The sequence below is a fragment of the Megalobrama amblycephala genome, linkage group LG6 (genome assembly GCF_018812025.1).
Source record: "Megalobrama amblycephala isolate DHTTF-2021 linkage group LG6, ASM1881202v1, whole genome shotgun sequence".
NCBI lineage: Eukaryota > Metazoa > Chordata > Actinopteri > Cypriniformes > Xenocyprididae > Megalobrama > Megalobrama amblycephala.
The window spans coordinates 45,367,989-45,386,413 of record NC_063049.1 but is presented as its reverse complement, the minus strand read 5'-3'; the positions used below and the strand labels follow the sequence as shown (position 1 = coordinate 45,386,413).

The 18,425-nt window shown below is 36.8% G+C and overlaps 1 protein-coding gene across 3 annotated transcripts in view; it reads right to left on the bottom strand.

The window, feature by feature from the left end:
• Positions 1 to 136: 136 nt before the first annotated feature.
• Positions 137 to 18,425, bottom strand: part of gpm6bb (glycoprotein M6Bb) — a 50,536-nt gene continuing 32,247 nt past the window's right edge. For 2 of the 3 annotated variants that reach the window (XM_048194845.1, XM_048194844.1), the window contains exons 2-7: positions 15,114 to 15,300; positions 14,272 to 14,428; positions 11,085 to 11,253; positions 10,735 to 10,808; positions 10,583 to 10,648; positions 137 to 2,456 (exon numbers count right to left, since the gene is read on the bottom strand). In XM_048194845.1, the coding sequence (XP_048050802.1) occupies positions 2,307 to 2,456; positions 10,583 to 10,648; positions 10,735 to 10,808; positions 11,085 to 11,253; positions 14,272 to 14,428; positions 15,114 to 15,300 (803 nt within the window). In that variant the 3' untranslated portion in view covers positions 137 to 2,306. Of the gene's footprint in view, positions 2,457 to 8,305; positions 8,902 to 10,582; positions 10,649 to 10,734; positions 10,809 to 11,084; positions 11,254 to 14,271; positions 14,429 to 15,113; positions 15,301 to 18,425 lie in introns of those variants that run through there. The other variant, XM_048194847.1, reaches the window with a different exon arrangement.

Sequence of the window (18,425 nt, the reverse complement as noted above, 5' to 3'; positions counted from 1 at the left end):
AGCTATATTTACTGTGAAGCTGCTTTGAAACAATCTTTGTATACAGCTCTATAGAAATAAAGGTAGTTGTAATTCCATAAATGCTGAAAATAATGACACTCATTGATTTAAAAGAAGGCTCGTTGAGATCCAGGAAGACTTTTATTATATTTTACTTTATTTTTGTATAAAATACAATAGCTGGTTTGAAGGACTGAACATCGTTCAGCGTCGCTGACATCAAATCATCAGTTTTGGGCAGTTGTTAATATTCACAATCCACCTTAACTGGGTGAATTACAGTCACTGGTGAATGTTACCAGCGATTAAAGCATTAAAAACACAAAGATATACAGACTACATGAAAACCTTCTGGGCAAGTAATTAAAATAAAGTCTTGAGGCTTATAAAAGAGGGTGGTGCATTATATAGTGGTTTACGCAAAATAATTTTTTTTTGCCTTTTTTTTTTTTTTAATTTCAAAATAGCCGTTTAAATACAAACTAAGGGAATCCCCTAAAAATAATGCCAGACTATAGGTTAAAAAAGCGATATTATACAGAATTCATATATGTGAATCAAAAATTAACAATAAACATTATTACATGAACTAAAACTAAAAAAAAGAGAAAAAAGAAAGCACATTATAACGTTAAAATCTGGCAAATGCTGCCTACAACAACGTCAATACAAATGACCATCAGTTTGCTGTATGTATCAAATGCTGAATGAATAATGCATTATTCCTACTGTGAAAAAAAGTTTTGTCTGTATTTACAATTGCATATTTTGTTACCTTCGTTTTTACCCTCCAAAAAAAACAACAACAAAAAAAAATTCTGGACAGAGTTCACATTCATGACGCAATTCAAATGTACCATTAAAAAAAAAACAAACATGGGAAATGAGAAAAGCTGCGTACAACTTACACTTTACAGAATTTGGTACAAATAAAATTGGGCATCAACTGAAATCAAACCAACATCTCGTCGCTTTAATACAAAAAAGTATTTAGACAATCATGGCAAGATTTTCTGTTAAAAACATTATTGTATTACAATAATTAGAATCATCACCGAAAATAAGAATTACAAAAAAAGCCTTTATATATAACGCATTATAAAGTATTTTAATGCATTTTAATGATCTCATGAATAATTATAACCACAGTTATAATACTTATGTATGCATTGAAAGTATAATGCATTAAAACACGACAAACAACCAATTTCAGATGCAATCTGAAAATATTATAATGCACTTTAACTTTGGTTACCATTATTTATGAAACAATATAAAGCATATATTATGAACACCTTTATAACACATTATACACAAATGCTTTAAAGTGTTACCAAAAAACTTTCATAAGCATTAACGTTTTTCTAGGCTTCATACCAAATATAATTTCTTTTGTTTTCGACATTATTTATTCATGCATTTCTTTTGGGGACAGTAAATACATTGTACTTTTGTTCATAATATAGCAGGTTCAATTCTGTAATTTTGCACAGTAATTTCACACATAACTATGGACTAGGTTTTGAGCTAAATAAAAAAAAGTGGTAGATGTGAGGTAGTGTGAAACCATGTGCCTGTTTCAGTGGTCATCTTCATAAAACCTTCAGAGAAACGCAGTGCTGACTGAATACTGTATGCATAGAACACCTGCTGCATTCACAAGAGTGTATTATAACAGAGAAAAACTGCTCTGGGAACACTATGCAATGCAATGCACTCATGTGCAAAGATCAAGACATTTTTGCACAAAACTGGATTTAAAAATGCAATAGTTTCCAAAAAGAATAACCGGATGCCTCATTGCATAATGTGTTCTGCTTCACACACTATCTTCAGACAGTAGTATGCAGTAAACAACACATATTGCACAAAGACAACCAGCCAAACATCTCAATTTAGTTCAGGTCAACAGAATAATGGGAATGCATCTTCAAAATAATATTATAAAGCCAAAAAGAAAAATTATGCAACATGTATATAATGCAAGTGCACACGGTTATCATGAGAAATAAATGCTTGCACTTCAGTTATATTCATGTTTACCATCACATCTTGGTACGAACAGAATCTGATTTGCATTTCCGCCGTGTTTCGAATAGTGCAACGTTTCAAACTTCAACCAGCCATCGCTGGTTCACAAAGGGCTACAAAAGGGAAGAGTAAAAATGTGACCGAACAGAAACAGTACAGAAGATAAAACAGAAAAGGAGGTGCGCACAAACGGCGTTAGTCGACAGGAAAGCAGCAGATGCATTAGTGTGTTAGTGAGTGTCGTTGGCAGCTTTAACCCTCGCAAACGCTCGTCCTTACGAGTAGGAATTCAGGCATTCTTTGGAGCGCGACTGGATGTCCTGCAGCTCCCGCTCCTCCTTCATTTTGATGTCTTGGTACGCATGCAAGTGACTGGCGTCCTTTAGGTAGGCCCAGTTTGCAGAAAGGATCATTAGGTAATGGATCTGTAAGAGAGGTCGAGGTGATGGCCAGTGAGCAGTTAACAACGCAAAGCTAAAGCTAGACCAGTATATGAAGCTACACATGTACACACACACACACACACACACTCAGACGCTCACTCAGACACACTCAATCAGTGACTCATTCACTCAATTACAGTCACTCACGCATTCACTCACTCACTCCCTCACAGTCACTCAGTGACTCGCTCTCTCACTCAGTTACTCACTGACTCATTTTCACACTCACTCAGTGACTCATTCACTCAATTACAGTCACTCACTCACTCACTCATTCACTCACTCAATCACTCACTGACTCACTCAGTGACTCATTCACTCAATTACAGTCACTCACTCACTCACTCATTCACTCACTCAATCACTCACTGACTCACTCAGTGACTCATTCACTCACTCACTGACTCATTCACTCAATCACTCACTCAGTGACTCATTCACTCACTCATTCACTCAGTGATTCATTCACTCAGTGACTCATTCATTCACTCACTCACTCACTGACTCATTCACTCAATCACTCACTCAGTGACTCACTCAGTGACTCATTCACTCACTCACTGACTCATTCACTCAATCACTCACTCAGTGACTCATTCACTCACTCATTCACTCAGTGATTCATTCACTCAGTGACTCATTCATTCACTCACTCACTCACTCATTCACTCACTCAATCACTCAGTGACTCACTCAGTGACTCATTCACTCACTCACTGACTCATTCACTCAATCACTCACTCAGTGACTCATTCACTCACTCATTCACTCAGTGATTCATTCACTCAGTGACTCATTCATTCACTCACTCACTCACTGACTCATTCACTCAATCACTCACTCAGTGACTCATTCATTCATTCACTCACTCACTCACTCATTGACTCATTCACTCACTCATTCACTCAGTGATTCATTCACTCACTCATAGTCACTCAGTCACACACTGACTCGCTCAGTGACTCATTCACTCACTCAATCAATCACTCAGTGACTCATTCACTCACTCACTCACTCAATCACTCACTGACTCACTCACTCAGTGACTCATTCACTCACTCACTCACTCACTCACTGACTCATTCACTCACTCACTGACTCACTCAGTGACTCACTCACTCACTCAGTGACTCATTCACTCAGTGACTCATTCACTCACTCAATCACTCACTGACTCACTCACTCAGTGACTCATTCACTCACTGACTCATTCACTCACTCACTCACTCAGTGACTCGCTCTCTCACTCAGTTACTCACTGACTCATTTTCACACTCACTCAGTGACTCATTCACTCAATTACAGTCACTCACTCACTCATTCACTCACTCAATCACTCACTGACTCACTCAGTGACTCATTCACTCACTCACTCAATCACTCAGTGACTCATTCACTCACTCAATCACTCACTCACTGACTCACTCAGTGACTCACTCAGTGACTCATTCACTCACTCAATCACTCACTCAATCACTCACTCACTGACTCACTCACTCAGTGACTTAATCACTCACTCAATCACTCACTCACTCACTCAACTCACTCACTCATTCACTCACTCATTCACTCACTCAGTGACTCACTCAGTGACTCATTCACTCACTCAATCACTCACTCACTCAATCACTCACTCACTCAATCACTCACTCACTGACTCACTCACTCAGTGACTCAATCACTCAATCAATCACTCAGTGACTCACTCACTCACTCACTCACTCAATCACTCACTCATTCACTCATTCACTCACTCAGTGACTTATTCACTCACTCACTCACACACACAGAGACTCTATGACTCACTCTGTGACTCATTCACTTACTCACACAGTCACTCAGTCACACACTGACTCGCTCAGTGACTCATTCACTCACTCAATCACTCACTCACTCAATCACTCACTCACTCACTCACTGACTCACTGATTCATTCACTCACTCACTGACTCACTCAGTGACTCATTCACTCACTCACTTAGTGACTCACTCAATCACTCACTCACTCACTCACTCACTGATTCATTCACTCACTCACTCACTGGTTCATTCACTCACTCACTCAGTGACTCACTCAATCACTCACTCAATCAATCACTCACTCACTCACTCACTCATTCACTCACTCAGTGACTTATTCACTCACTCACACAGAGACTCTATGACTCACTCAGTGACTCATTCACTTACACAATCACTCAGTCACACACTGACTCGCTCAGTGACTCATTCACTCACTCAATCACTCACTCAATCACTCACTCACTCAATCACTCACTCACTCAGTGACTCATTCACTCACTCACTCAGTGACTCACTCAATCACTCACTCACTCACTCACTCACTGATTCATTCACTCACTCACTCACTCACTGGTTCATTCACTCACTCACTCAGTGACTCACTCAATCACTCACTCAATCAATCACTCACTCACTCACTCACTGACTCACTGATTCATTCACTCAATCACTCACTCAGTGACTCACTCAATCACTCAATCACTCACTCACTCATTCACTCACTCACTGATTCATTCACTCAATCACTCACTCAATCACTCACTCACTCACTCACTCACTGATTCATTCACTCACTCACTCACTCACTCACTCACTCACTCACTGGTTCATTCACTCACTCACTCAGTGACTCACTCAATCACTCACTCAATCAATCACTCACTCACTGACTCACTGATTCATTCACTCAATCACTCACTCAGTGACTCACTCAATCACTCAATCACTCACTCACTCATTCACTCACTCACTGATTCATTCACTCAATCACTCACTCAATCACTCACTCAATCACTCACTCATTCACTCACTCACTCACTCACTCACACACTCACTGGTTCATTCACTCACTCACTCACTCAGTGACTCACTCAATCACTCACTCAATCAATCACTCACTCACTCACTCACTGATTCATTCACTCACTCACTCACTCACTGGTTCATTCACTCACTCACTCAGTGACTCACTCAATCACTCACTCAATCAATCACTCACTCACTCACTCACTCACTGACTCACTGATTCATTCACTCAATCACTCACTCAGTGACTCACTCAATCACTCAATCACTCACTCACTCATTCACTCACTCACTGATTCATTCACTCAATCACTCACTCAATCACTCACTCAATCACTCAATCACTCACTCACTCACTCACTCACTCACACAGTCACTGACTCACTCATTCACTCACTCACACACACAGTCACTCTATGACTCAATCACTGACTCAGTCCCTCACGCACACACACACACACACACACACACACACACACACACACACACACACACACACACACACACACATATATTTTAAAGGAATAATTCATCCATAATAAAATACACTCATGTCAGCTCAAACCTGTATGCTGTTTTAAATGCATGCAGTAATTTTTACATACACATATTTCTATAGCACTTTTCACAAACATCGTTTCAAAGCAGTAAATCATGATGTTGATGTTTATGTTAATATATTCATGCCTTATAGTCGCATTTATCAGATTAGAGCCAGATGATAATATAATACACATTTTGTGGTGATACAAGTGCTCAAGCAGTTTAGATATGCTCTAATATATATCACTTTACATGAGTATACATATGCAAATAAAGTTGGACGTATACATCCAATTTATATTTTATATAAATGACATTATATATTATGTATATTATAAATATTGTTGGCTCTTTAACATATTGCTTTGTTCATTGTTTGTAAATTGCTTTGGATAAACAAAACATTGAAAACACAACAGTTTGAAATGACATGAGGGTGTTTATTTCTAGCCAAACTATTCCTTTAACAACTACAAACTAGTGAATATTAATCCATATTTAACACACATTTATGTGCACAGGACGTTGGGGTGTGAGGGAACAGGACGATGTCAACTGAAGCGAAGCAGAGCGAAGCTTGAAATGAGGGTTAGTATGAAAATACTCAGACTGACAAACTCAAACGGCTCACGAGCTGCTCAATAATGACCACTGAGGAGATTTTGTACACAAAGCAGGTTTATTTTTTATAAAGGAAAAACTACAGCCACCAGAATCTCAGAGGAATATTAAATAAATCATGTAGAAGGAAGCATGCAATCTGACTGTTAATTCAATAATGCTGGATCTCGGTTTGAAAACAACCTGCGATACAAGCAGCGTCTCGGCACTTGACTTCGTGACATAATGCATATTAAAAAGATATAACAACTAACATGTTAAACACAGGTAAATCCTGATTGGATGAGCCATATTTGAAATGCAGGTAAATTCCTGTAGTGCTACTAGAAATTAGCTAGTTTTTAATAGAGGTTTAAAGGGGTCACGACATGAGAAATCAAATTTGCATTGATCTTTTGACCTATAAGAGGTATTTGTACCATTAAAACATCCTGCAAGTTTCAGAGCTTGAAAAATAATCCTCATTTTATTATAAGCATTTATTTAATCAAGCTCCAAAAATGCTTGTTTTGATATTGTGGGACACATTTGCATATGCCCGCCTCCAGAGCAAGACATCAACAAATAGTTATAAATCATCGCACCATAGGTCCCGCCCACTGATAGCATAGGCCCCGCCCACTATCAGCATACTGACAAGCCTTAAAGGAGCCACAACTTAAAAACAGATCATTTCAGATAGAGGGTCAGAATGAGGACAGAAAACAATAATTTTTCTGCATATACATATTATTAAAAGTTTATTAACATTCTTTTAACATTAATTTAAATTCATTTGAAAAAATCCATGTCATGACCCCTTGAGTTTTAAAAGAGTTTTAGGACGGTTTCTAGCTGTACATTAATGCATCTACTACCTTTCAAAAGTTAAATTCACATAATCAATCATTTGGCACAATCCCATGTGCTTCTTCTGATCATGAGCTACAATTATCATCGTAATTTTCTCATATAAAGTTTTTAGTAATGACCTTAAATCAAAGGACACTCCTAATGACAGCACGTTTTTGTTTATTAATAGTTAAGCATAAAGTGTTATGATGAGCAAATCAGATAATAATACATGACAAGATCTGCCGTAGTGTGTTCTAATAATATAGATGCAGTTTTGAATCTGATCTTAAAGATAATGCAACTAAATATTTATGTTTTCCAGAATTTAAAATTGTTATTTATTTGTATTTTGACAGGTTTAAAATAACTCCATAAAGATTAAAAATACCAACAATCTTCATAATACTGCTTAAAACAAATGAATAGAAATGATAAAAACAACACTGAAAACTGTAAACATGTTCGAAGGAAGAAAACACCATTAAAACACTGGAGGGCTCACTGGCACCGGCACAATTGGCAAAATTCAGGAAAAATTAGACCTTAAGAAACTATATATTTCCCCCAATAGAGCACAACAGGTTCTGGAAGTAAAAATCACATTCATTTTCTCTATAGAGGAATCAAATAAAACCTAATGTGTTTTTAAAGCTTTGTTAGGGATTTGCTTTTTTTAAGTAAATTTCATTTAAATTCATAAAAAGATCTGATCTAATAATAAAAAAAAAAAGTAAAAATAGTGAAATATTATTCTAATGTAAATCAGCTGTTTTCTATGTGAATATATAGTAAAGTGTAATTTATTCCTGTGATCAAAGCTGAATTTTCAGCATCATTACTCCAGTCTTCAGTGTCACATGATCCTTCAGAAATCATTCTAATATGACGATTAGCTGCTCAAAAAACATTTATGATTATCAATTCATATTTTTGTGGAAACCGTCATACATTTAATTTTTCAGGATTCTCTGATGAATAGAAAGTTCAGCATTTATTTGAAATAGAATCTTTTGTAACATTATAAATGTCTTTACTGTCACTTTTGATCAGTTTAATGCATCCTTGATGAATAAAAGCATTAATTTCTTTCAAAACAAATCTTTTGATTGGTAATATATATATAGAGAGAGTTTATATATAAAGAATTTAGCCAGAATCTCTATTGAGAAAATGAACGGGAAAAATACTTTTCTCTGAACAAGAGTGCGCCGACTGTCTGCATCTGTCCTGACTGATAATAATACTTTAGTCAAAGAGATTGTAGGAGGAATTTAAAGAGACTTTATGTTAGGCTTCGAATTAAGCTTTTCTAGTGGTTGCAGAAACAAAGGCAAACTTTCGATAACAACACGTCCAGGTTTACAGCACTTGCGTCGAAAATGCTACATCTGTATACAATCCTATATTTACACATTACATGTCAAAAGCAATGAAATGTTTCTCTCGTTTGTTTTCATCTCTATTATTTTAGTCCATATTGTCAGTGGCTGCTCATTCTAGGCACTTTGATGCAACTGCGTTAAAATTTAGTGCAGCAGTCCTCTCGACTCTTAAACTTCAAAACAGCAAAGTTATACGTGGTAGCCATCATGTAGATGAGCTGGTGGAAGAGAAAGCACAAAAATGAGATGCCAAATAAATGACGCATGTAGTGACAGTTTAACTGTAGATGAAATAAGTCAGATTCAACCGCTAACACTGTCGACACTGGAAGCGTCTGACTTTGCATGGGCTGTTTTAGAATAGCAAAATAATGTTAGAATGCAAATGCATATATATATATATATATCTCAATCATAGATGGATAAGACCATTTACAGTAAATACATGCAGTTTACCATAGAAAACATGTGTTTTTTTAAAGCTTTTTAACAGTTATCAAGGTTGAGCCAAAAACCTAGGACTAGTTCGCCAAAGTTGGTTTTTGAAATAATCTACAATATTTAACAAACGATTCGATGGCCGATGGCGAACATGTTTTTTGAGATACACCAATGTCCTCATAGACAATCATGGCACCTCGGACAAAGACGCTGCATGCCAATTTTCAAGTCAATCAGACTAACTGTGAAGTAGTTATACTCATTTTCAAAAAAGATTAATGTTATAGCGCCATCAAGTGGTCAATCGCCGCATCCTTTTTCACACGACCACAGAATGAGCTCTTACATAGTTGTGCCAAGTTTGGTAAAAATATCTCATTCCGTTTACGAATTATAGCCATTTTAGTAAAAGTGGCTCCGCCCACTTCAAACGTTTTGGCGCCCATAGGGACCGTGAATCGAAATTTCAATCGGTCAATTTTTGATAAGGCAAAAAACCTAGGACTAGTTCGCCAAATTGGTTTTTGAAGTAATCTCCAATATTTAACGAACGAGTCGACGGACAGCGGCGGTCCTAGAGGCAAAGTTGTTCAGAATGAGGAGTTCTACCATGTGGTACGAATGTCGTGGGCGTGATAGCTGCTCAAATTTCATTGGCTGATGGTGGACTTGTTTTTTGAGATATGCCAACGTCCTCATAATCAATCATGGCACCTCAGATGAAGACACTGCTCCCAATTTTCAAGTCAATCGGACTAACAGTGAAGTAGTTATAGCCATTTTTTATGTTTTTTCCTGTTATAGCGCCACCAAGTGGCCAATCGCCACGTCCTTTTTCAAGCGACCACAGAATGAGCTCTTACATAGGTGTACCAAATTTGGTGAAAATATCTCATTCCGTTCACGAGTTATAGCCATTTTAGTAAAAGTGGCTCCGCCCACTCCAAAAGTTTTGGCACCCCTTAGAGACCATGAATCGAAATTTAATTATTTTTTTTGATTATTATTGACAATCTGACTCCGGAGAATCTTGCTGCACTGGCCAAAAACCTAGGACTAGTTCGCAAAAGTAGGCAAAAATCCAAGACGCTTCCAGTATAGACATATAATGGGACTGATCTAGTTTTGTGGTGTTGAATCTGTTGTCTTAAGTCGCAATGTCTTGTTTTTTGACGATACAATAACACTCTGAATTTCCCTTTGGGTGTCAGTAAAGCATGTGACTAAATACTCGAAAATAAAGTTTTTATGCTCTTGATTGTGCATGATTATCAAGAAACGCTTCCGCTAAAGCTGACATCCCACGTCACCTCAAACTAACCAATTAGATCAGGGGCTTAAAGCACATGGTTTGCAGTAGATGGCGCCGGGAATGAAGGGACAAAAAAAAGAGGAGGTAGAGGAACAAACACCCCATATATATGTATATATGTGACCAAATGAGAAACATGTGCTTACCAGAGCAATGACTGTCGCTCCGGCTCCGGCGCAGGCGACAATATACAGATGGTAAGACAGATAGAACTGCAACAGACAAACAGAGAATCATGTATATCTACTGCTGGACAACAAAGTAAATAAATTAAAGTGAGACAAATGTGCTCTCATACCTCACTGGTGTTGCAAATATCACCTAGCGTCGAGCCGCAAGCTTTGCCCGGTGTTGCGTTCCATGGAATAATACCTGTTTCGACATACAAAGTTAATCGCAAATGCATAAACATAAATGTGATATCTCAGAGAGTATCAGATGAGAACAAAACTTTAACTGAATTGAGAATCTGTAGAGCAGCTTTACAGCATAATTTCGCTCATATTTGATGAAGTTTGCATCATTGATTCTGTTATTTTCCTGTTTGTTACTGTGAAGCTACTTTGAAACAATCTGTGTTGGATAAAGTGCTATAGAAATAAAGCCGACTTGACTTCATTTCATCACATTCAGTTTCTGGTCCCGTACCGTACTGACGCACGTCCACGCAGATGCTCTCGATGGAGGTGAGGTTGGCCACGGGCGAGCGCATGGCAGCGCAGGTCGACCACATGTTGTAGAAAAGGAACACGGGCACCGCCGAGAAACCGAAAACCCCAAGCCAGGCGATTCCCAGGATGTACGTCAGGAACACAAACTGAGAAAGAGACGTTTAACACTGTTTAGCACTGGTAGTCTATCACAAAAATATGAAGGAGCACAACTGTTTTCAACATTGATAATAATCATAAATGTTTCTTGAGTAGCAAGTCGTCATATTAGAATGATTTCTGAAGGATCATGTGACACTGAAGACTGGAGTAATGATGCTGAAAATTCAGCTTTGATCACAGGAATAAATTACACTTTACTATATATTCACATAGAAAACAGCTGATTTACATTAGAATAATATTTCACTATTTTTACTGTATTTTTGATCAAATAAATGCAGCTTTGGTGAGCAGAAGAGACTCGGAAAATCATAATTATTCCAAATTTTCAGTTAAGTTTAAAGAAATCCATTTTGTTTTAAAAATCATGAAATTTCCAAAGTAATTTATTGATTCTCCGGTTTACGGTACCTAAATGACTGAATTGTGTTGATTAAAGCCTTAAAGTTCAGGTGTTTAATTTCAGTCAGAATTGCGAGTGATAAAGTCAGAATTGCGAGTTATAAAGTCAGAATTGCGAGATATAAAGTCAGAATTTCGAGTGATAAAGTCGGAATTGCGAGACAAAGTCGGAATTTTGAGACAAAGTCGGAATTGCGAGACAGTCTGAATTGTGAGACAAAGTCGGAATTGTGAGACAAAGTCGGGATTGCGAGATATAAAGTCAGAATTTTGAGATATAAAGTCAGAATTGCGCGATATAAAGTCAGAATTGCGAGTTATAAAGTCAGAATTGCGAGATATAAAGTCAGAATTTCGAGTGATAAAGTCGGAATTGCGAGACAAAGTCGGAATTTTGAGATATAAAGTCGGAATTGCGAGTTATAAAGTCGGAATCTTGAGATATAAAGTCGGAATTTCGAGTGATAAAGTCGGAATTGCGAGACAAAGTCGGAATTGTAAGACAGTCGGAATTGCGAGACAGTCTGAATTGTGAGACAAAGTCAGAATTGCGAGATATAAAGTGAAATTGTGAGACAAAGTCGGAATTGTGAGACAAAGTCGGAATTGTGAGAAAGTCGGGATTGCAGAATTTTGAGATATAAAGTCAGAATTGTGAGATATAAAGTCAGAATTGCGAGATATAAAGTCAGAATTTCAAGTGATAAAGTCGGAATTGCGAGACAAAGTCGGAATTGAGAGATATAAAGTTGGAATTTTGAGATATAAAGTCGGAATTGTGAGATATAGTCGGAATTTCGAGTGATAAAGTCGGAATTGCGAGTTATAAAGTCGGAATTTTGAGATATAAAGTCGGAATTGTGAGATATAGTCGGAATTTCGAGTGATAAAGTCGGAATTGTGAGACAAAGTCGGAATTGCGAGACAAAGTCGGAATTGCGAGACAAAGTCTGAATTGTGAGACAAAGTCGGAATTGCGAGACAAAGTCGGAATTGCAAGACATAAAGTCGGAATTGTGAGACAAAGTCGGGATTGCGAGATATAAAGTCAGAATTTCAAGTGATAAAGTCGGAATTGCGAGACAAAGTCGGAATTGAGAGATATAAAGTCAGAGTTACGAGATATAAAGTCGGAATTGCGAGTTATAAAGTCGGAATTTTGAGATATAAAGTCAGAATTGTGAGATATAAAGTCGGAATTTCGAGTGATAAAGTCGGAATTGTGAGACAAAGTCGGAATTGCGAGACAAAGTCGGAATTGCGAGACAAAGTCTGAATTGTGAGACAAAGTTGGAATTGCGAGACTTAAAGTCGGAATTGCAAGACATAAAGTCGGAATTGCGAGACAAAGTCGGGATTGCGAGATATAAAGTCGGAATTGCGAGACAAAGTCGGAATTGCGAGACTTAAAGTCGGAATTGCAAGACATAAAGTCGGAATTGTGAGACAAAGTCGGGATTGCGAGATATAAAGTGAAATTGTGAGACAAAGTCGGAATTGCGAGACAAAGTCGGAATTGTGAGACAAAGTCGGAATTGCAAGACATAAAGTCGGAATTGTGAGACAAAGTCGGGATTGCGAGATATAAAGTCAGAATTGCGAGATATAAAGTGAAATTGTGAGACAAAGTCGGAATTGCGAGACTTAAAAGTTGGAATTGCGAGACAAAGTCAGAATTGCAAGACATAAAGTCAGAATTGCGAGATATAAAGTCAGAATTGCGAGATATAAAGTCGAAATTGCAAGTTATAAAGTCAGAATTGCGAGTCATAAAGTCAGAATTTTGAGTGATAAAGTCGGAATTGCGAGACAAAGTCGGAATTGCGAGATATAAAGTCGGAATTTTGAGATATAAAGTCGGAATTGGGAGATATAAAGTCGGAATTGCGAGATATAAAGTCAGAATTTTGAGTGATAAAGTCGGAATTGTGAGACAAAGTCGGAATTATGAGACAAAGTCGGAATTGCGAGTTTTAAAGTCAGAATTGTGTGTTATAAAATCGGAATTGCGAGATATAAATAGAGCGAGATATATTACAATATATATATCCTTTTTTTTTTTTTTTTTTATTAGTGGCGTAAACAAGCTTCCATACCACAGTGACGGAACAGGACATAACCAATTATTTCTGAAATACACTGGCCTTAAAGAGGGCCTATTATGATCTTTTACAAACTCTTGTTGTTTTTGTGCTCTACTAGAGCAGGTTTTCCTGCTTGAATGTTGATTATTCTCCTCATATTCTCCATTGTTGCAGCTCCTCTCTTCCCAGTCTGTCAGTAACGCTCTGTTTACTTCCTGTCTCTATGAAGCCCCTCCTTCTGTGCTCTGATTGGTCAGCTGGAGCAGGGTGTTGTGATTGGTGTTTGGGAAATGTCCCGCCCCTTACCATAACCGGCAGTTTCAACACACTACTAACTAACTCAACCAGGCCCCGCCCCTTTATTCTGCGCATAAATTATTTAAATGAGGAATATTGTGAAGAACACTCAAGATGGAGTTCAGAAACACTGATATAGAGAATAATAATAATCTTTTAGTGATCAAGCAGCAACATTACACCATAAAGAAAGATGGAAACAGCAGAATATGACTGTACCATTCCACTGATGCAGCGTCCGCAGACGGTGGTCTTGAACTCATTGTGAAGCTCCTTGACGGCACTGGTGGTATAAAATCCCTCTGCGAGCAGAATGATGCCGTACAGGAAGAAGAAGGAGGCGATGCCGTATATGACGTACTGCATGAGCTGGATTCTGGAGAAGAGAAGAGTTCACAGCTGTTATTGCTTGTGCACATTTAGTTTCCATCCACACCATCTGGAGCGTCTCCTCAGTCTCCTCAGCAAGGTGATTCTCCCGTTAACCTCTGCCCTGGAGGCTCGGCGTTGTTTGAGAAAACCTCGTCACTGCACATGACTCTAATTAAAGCCTCACGATGGAGAACAGAACAAACGTGAAGCGCTGATAAATCGTAAACAGATGTGAGTAGATTTAATTGAACACAAAACAAACAATAACAGGTGAATCTTATCATTTTAAGAGATGAATTTGTAGTTAAAGTAAACCATAAACCTGTGAGTTTCATTAATGCTGAACGATCAGGTAAACTTCAAGAAAAAGTTCCTGGAAAGTCTATTGTAAACCGGTGACACTGGAAACCAGATATAAAATGAGCTGCTAGAAATCAGCATAAATCCGAGTCTCTAAAGTCATCCCACGAGGCTTTAAAACGTAATATTTAAACACACCAAATCATTTTAATCTTCTGTTGACAGCATGCATTTACAAAGGACTATCTACAAAGTACACTGTTCATATTTTTGAATGAAGATGAAATGAAGCATGCACCTTTAAGTATTTGCCTATTAAAATCGACTTTTTTTTTGGGACGGGCAGTGTATATACACACACACACATTGACAGGTTCTTCAGCACTCACATGTCCGTCAGCATGGCATGGTCCGTGGTGATCTTGGAGAAGTGGTTCTCCAGGATGGTGAGGGTTCCTGTCAGAGCCACGTGTCCGCAGCCGCAGAAGAGCGCCACACCGGAGAAGCACAGGATGGTGGCCACCAGAGACGCGTACGGCACGCCTCCCAGACATTTGATACAGCATTCAAAACAACCTGCAGACACACACACACACACACACACTCTGTTCATATTCATTACCGTTTTAAGAGATCATTTCAACAACAGCATGCATGCTTCTCATTCCTTGATGCGTATGCTTTAAAACACTATATACAGCAGAATTGAGGAACGATTCGCTCATTCATTTACTGATCCAAACCTGCATGCTTTTATTGTATGTTTTTCAGAAGACATGGAAGATATGGACTACTGTTATGGTACTTTGATGGTGCTTCATGTTCTTTTAGGAGCTTGTGTCACTTTGAACTGTTTTAATGGAAAAGAGCTGCATGAATAAACTTCAAAAACTCTTCTTTTGTTTTTCACAGAAAAAAAAAAAAAACATGGCAAAAATAACAGCATAACAACATGAGAGTCAAAAAAGAGAGATTTTTCTGGTTTTGGGTGAACTATTTCTGTGCCATCAAACTGTGAACTGCCTAATTAAAAACAGATTGTGAAAAAGACTAAAATAATGAACTGCATGTGTGTGTGTGTGTGTGTGTGTGTGTGTGTGTGTGTTACTTCCTCAGTCTGGGCATTCTGAAGCTCTTAAATACATTTTTGCTCCAGCCCTTCACATACAAAAACAAACAAACCAATAACAAAACCATTTGGTTTTACCAGTGTTACAAAACACAGAAATACTCCTGGAAAAAACAACTTATATGGTACGTTTGCCTTCTGAGTCGCTCGTCACCTTAATTATAACACATTCGGAGTGAAAAGATAATCAATGATGATTCATGAAGGTGTGATGAAGTGACCCACATGAGCTGCTGATACACATGTCATGATTTATGCATGCGTAAAAGACACGAACCAAAGCCTCGTTTAAACAAGACATGAAAGAAAAATACTGTGCTGTGAAACGAATCAGCAGTGAATTTAATCAGTTAAACAGATGGAGGATTTGGTGCATGTCAGTGTTTGATAGTAACTAAAAGTAGTGATGCTGCCGTTTTAAATGATAAATAATTATTTTAATAACTGAATAAATAAATAGATATTTAATTTGAAAGGAGAACTATTTGTATTGTGATATTTCTGATACTGTCATTATTGTAATGTTTTTATTCTGTTTTTTTTTTTTTTTAAATAATTTTCATTATTGTCAACATTTTCATTAGGATTTTCATTACTGTAAAAATAAATATTTGTTTAAATCATTTAAAATATTTAAATATTTTTAAAAAATGTACTTTTTTTACATTACAGTAATTAAAATGAGACTTTTTTGCATTAAAGTAATGATCCTGGATGAAAAAAATTAGCTTATTTGTCATGAAAAATTGCATTGCAATAATATTAATAATAATAAAATGGTATAATAATATGGGATTGTGAGAATTTTTTTTTAAATAAAATAAAATAAAAACAAAATGGGATAATACTATAGAAAAATATGAGAATCTGAGAATAAATAAAATAAAATAAAATAAAATAAAATAAAATAAAATAAAAAAATAAAATAAAATAAAATAAAATGGGATAATACTATGGAAAAATATGAGAATCTGAGAATAAATAAAATAAAATAAAATAAATAAAGTAAAATAAAATAAAATGGGATAATAATATGGGAATAATATAGGAATATAAGCATATGTTTGCCTTTATATATAATTTTATAATATAATTATTATAATTATAATAATTTTATTTATTTATTATTTTTTTTTTTTGTAATGATGGAGGAAGAAATGTGCTTATTTGTCATGAGTTCCATCACAATAAAATAAAATAATAAAATAATGGGATAATAATATGGGAATAATATAGGAATGTGAGCAAATCTTTGCCTTCTTAGTCATTCATCGAATTAATTATAACATACTAAAATTAGATTAAATTTTTTTTTTTGCATTTTTCTTTGTGATGATCCTGGAGGAAGAAATGTGCTTATTTGTCATGAGTTTAATATATAAAATAATAAAATAATAAAATAAAATAATAGGCACTAAAATAGGTTTCATTTAGAAACATGTTTAACAAGCCTCAAATTATGTCATTTGAGTCTACATATACATTTATCACCCTCATTCGGGGACGAGAAAGCCCAGCAGTGATTTAATTCAAGGCCTCATTGTGCACAGTCCCAATCCTGAAAGTTCCTCTACATGGAGGCCTTTTTCCCAGCACACAAAGACAAATTAAAGCAGATATATTAAGCAGCAGAGAGAGGCCTTTCAGAGCCCGTCTGTGTCCGACAGTTTGTGCCCAGCCTTTATGAGGCACACCGGGGTGAAAGCATTCTGTCCTAACTAGTGAATAGCCGTTTCCATGGCAACGAGTTAACCACAACCCAGTGAGTATTGCCCACGGCACAGTCTCTCACGACCCACAACACACACACACACACACACTCTTATGAAGCCACTTAAATGCTCCCATCTCAAAGGGATATATTCCCACCCTTTCCAGAAACACTTGGGGAATCTTGTTTACTGTCCCAAGAGCTACAGAGAACTATCATAAAGTTTTAGTCAACTAAGAGTGGTCAGTATGACCAAAATAATCATGATTCATATCCACTGAATGAATCAGTCTGACATTAGTGTAAAAACAGCTTCATGTTACATTAAAAAAAACAAAAAAAACAGCCAAACTAATATTAAAAACAGATTCGGAATCAAGAGTGTGAATTAAGTTTCTTCATTTGGAATAATTACGGAAAGTACTATTTTAATTACATTTAACAGTAGCGGGAGGTTTTCAAACATCACAAACAAACAAACAAACAAATAATAAATAAATACGGAGCCCCACACAGGACATGCGCACAAAAATATGTATATTATGGCCACAAATTAACAATCTGTTCCCAAGATTTATAAATCCGTTCCGTTCCTTGATTTAGTTTAATCGTAGCCATGAATTAAGAATCCGTTCCCACGACTTATAAATTCGTTCCGTTCCTTGATTTAGTTTAATCGTAGCCATGAATTAAGAATCCATTCCCACGACTTATAAATTCGTTCCGTTCCTTGATTTAGTTTAATCGTAGCCATGAATTAAGAATCCGTTCCCACGACTTATAAATTCGTTCCGTTCCTTGATTTAGTTTAATCGTAGCCATGAATTAAGAATCCGTTCCCACGACTTATAAATCCGTTCC